Source organism: Frankliniella occidentalis, unplaced genomic scaffold (assembly GCF_000697945.3).
Source record: "Frankliniella occidentalis isolate FOCC.00 unplaced genomic scaffold, Focc_3.1 Scaffold279, whole genome shotgun sequence".
NCBI classification, from domain to species: Eukaryota; Metazoa; Arthropoda; class Insecta; order Thysanoptera; family Thripidae; genus Frankliniella; species Frankliniella occidentalis.
The window spans coordinates 1-2,949 of record NW_026267405.1 but is presented as its reverse complement, the minus strand read 5'-3'; the positions used below and the strand labels follow the sequence as shown (position 1 = coordinate 2,949).

Sequence of the window (2,949 nt, the reverse complement as noted above, 5' to 3'; positions counted from 1 at the left end):
TATAATTCACTCATCATTCACTCCTTGTTTAACTAGATTGCAATGTCAAACTTGGTTGACTTCCGAAAGGGTTACCAAAAATTTATAATGCCAGAAGGGAGTAGAATTTTCAAAAGTGGTATATATATGGCAATTATAGTAAGTGAAAATTAACTTGATAATCAGATTTCCCTTTCTCTAAGCTATTTATTATCCAGCTTTTTTTTCCTCATGTTTAGGAGTTCCGAAAATCCCAATCACTAGACACTGAAGACTGGGATATTATGAAAGCATTAGCGTGGGCAGATGAGGGTTTCCCCATTCCTGAGGGTGAGGGGTGTGATGCACTTCGCACGCAAGGTTTGAGTTGCTAAACATTATCAATTTCTAAAATACCAATTTTTTGTGTGAAATATTGCCACAAAAATCCTATGTTTCAGGTACACTTTCTCAACATGTTCGGGAGAAATTGAAAAATCTAAGAGTGAAATATGAAACAAATGGAAATGGGGATGATGATGATGATGACGAGGGGAAGCAGTGTGAAACAGAGGATTCAACTTTATATCTAGAATATACAACAGAAGCAGTCAACTTGCTTTACTCAGTAAGGGATGGAACTTTGACCATTGAAGATATCTGTTTGGCTTGTGTCAGTCAAGTAGAAGCCCCAAAAGAACATCCACTATTTTATGGTGGAATTTGTGAGGATTGCTGGGTATGGATAGTGTCTAGTAAATCTGGAACAACGGATGAGTTACTGTGATTCTCAGGAGTAATAATTTATCTCATTATGTGTTATTTGTTTCAGACAAAGTTCTTGGAGCGCAACTTTGCCATTGGATTGGACCTTGTAGCAGTATGTAAAAATCTTTCTTGTTACATCTGTTTTCATTTATCATCCTGCTCCCGTTAAAGATTAAACAAGCATTAATTTTTTAGATGTGTAACAAAGGAGAGAATAAGCAAATTGTATCATTCCAACCCTTTTTTTCCAGTACCATTGTAGTATATGTATGGATCTTGGAGACATGATGGTGTGCAGTGAGCCACGGTGTTTTAGGTAGTTGAATTCATATTATATTAAATCTATTTTAAAGATTTGTTAAACCGAAAAAGCGATAATTTTTTTTCTTTTTATAGAGCGTATTGCAACAAATGCATTGCAATGAAAGCAACAATAGGAGTTCTTGACATAATCCGCAACAAAGACCCTTGGCTCTGCTTTTTATGTGAACCATACTCTGCTGGAATGCATGGTCTTCTTCAGCCACGGGTCTCTCAATGGAAACAAAATGTGAGAGCTACTTTTCTTCCTGAAAAATGGTTACACAGACAATATCTTACTATTTCATTCACTTTGTTGCAGATTCAGAAAATGTTTCACCCTGATGTTCTTGATTTAGTTAAAATGAATGAAGTGCCTATTCGTATCCTATGTCTTGATGGATCTTGCAAAAGTGGTTGGTATAAAATTATGTTACTGAGAACATTTTCTTTAAGTTGTTCAGTCTAAAGTTTTTCTTATTTTTCAATTAGCACTGAAACTTTGCTCTGCTCTAAAGAAACCTAATATCAAAGTTGATTCAATGTTTCTTTGCGATTACAATACTGAAGAAATGTCTGAAATGCAAGCTATGTTACCCAATACCAAAAATGTATACCTTCTGAAATCTTTGATACACTATGAAGACTATGAACAGTTATCGAAAATTATGCCCATTCATATAGTTATTGCATCAGCAGCAGGTATTTCCAATTACCTTTTGCTTTTGTCGTTTACAAATACAATGTGATTTTACTGAATTGAGCAGGGGAAAAATTGAATTGTTGCAATCAGATAAATCAAAACTGTCTCTTTTGCAGGCAAAGAAAAAGAATCTCTTGGCCGCATTTTCTTCTCTTTTCATAATTTCATTTCTATGATGCATGTCCTAAATAATGGTTGTTCTAAGCAATGTTTCAAACCTATTTGGCTGTTTGAGGCACTGCCTCCACTATGGGACGACTATACTATTCTCATATCAAGGTATGGAAATAATTTTGTATTTTCACAGCTCTCAAACTTATCGTACTTTTAATGTACGATAATATACATTTGTGTGTGCTAGTATGAGCACCCATTCTGTAATATTACAATGCTGAAACTTTGTTTTTTCTTTCATCCAAATACTAGGTACTTGCAGGTAGAACCAATAGAATGGTCAGAAGACAAAGATAGTAATAATTCTACATTGATATGGACAAATCTCCAGCTGTTCCTGGATGCTCTGAACTTATCACAACCGGATAAAGACAATAAGGTCAAAACCTCTTGCAACTACAATAATGAAAATCAAGATGAGTCCGGAAGTGAAGAAGAAGCACGCAGATTCATTCTTCGAAGAAAGAGGCGAAAGCAATAGGAACTTGAAATGCCAGCCTAATCAAGAAGTAATAAAGAAAACCATATTATTTGGAGAACAATATATTGACTTTCCATGAAGATAAAATAAAACAATATTATCAGTGAACAAATCTGTACAATTGAATAATAAAATGCTATTAGAGGCAATCAAGAGATCAAGATAATATTCTTCTGCTATTACAACTAGATAAAATGTGTCAGATTCATGTGTGTCTATAATAATCTTAAACAATGTACATATGTTGTTTGTTCGGTCCATATTTGATTTGTTCATTCTAAAAGTGCACATGCCCCAGTTTTACATGCACACACCAAAACTTCCACAGCTACAGGGAAGCGTATGTCATAGATGGTGTAACCTGGTGTTTATTTCCATTCCCAACAATTTAATAAATTTTGATTAGGTAAAAGTAATCCCTGAGTAATTTAGTAACCACCCAAAAAATAAAACCCATAACCATGATACAGCCATCACCAAAGTTCGATAATAATATAGTAGTAAAATGCTTCCTAGATAATGTTACATTGTCATAGCAAAACAACATAATCAGATCACAGTAATT

General features: G+C 34.2%; 1 protein-coding gene across 2 annotated transcripts in view; it reads left to right on the top strand.

Moving 5' to 3' along the window:
- The window catches only part of LOC113206158 (DNA (cytosine-5)-methyltransferase 3B-like), a 14,514-nt gene extending 11,714 nt beyond the window's left edge, over window positions 1-2,800 (top strand). The window contains exons 4-13 of one of the 2 annotated variants that reach the window (XM_026422098.2): window positions 37-138; window positions 219-339; window positions 420-697; window positions 791-838; window positions 978-1,042; window positions 1,123-1,276; window positions 1,349-1,442; window positions 1,519-1,728; window positions 1,846-2,008; window positions 2,156-2,800. In XM_026422098.2, the coding sequence (XP_026277883.1) occupies window positions 37-138; window positions 219-339; window positions 420-697; window positions 791-838; window positions 978-1,042; window positions 1,123-1,276; window positions 1,349-1,442; window positions 1,519-1,728; window positions 1,846-2,008; window positions 2,156-2,384 (1,464 nt within the window). In that variant the 3' untranslated portion in view covers window positions 2,385-2,800. Of the gene's footprint in view, window positions 1-36; window positions 139-218; window positions 340-419; window positions 698-790; window positions 839-977; window positions 1,043-1,122; window positions 1,443-1,518; window positions 1,729-1,845; window positions 2,009-2,155 lie in introns of both variants that reach the window. The other variant, XM_026422097.2, reaches the window with a different exon arrangement.
- The last annotated feature ends 149 nt before the right edge of the window (window positions 2,801-2,949 follow it).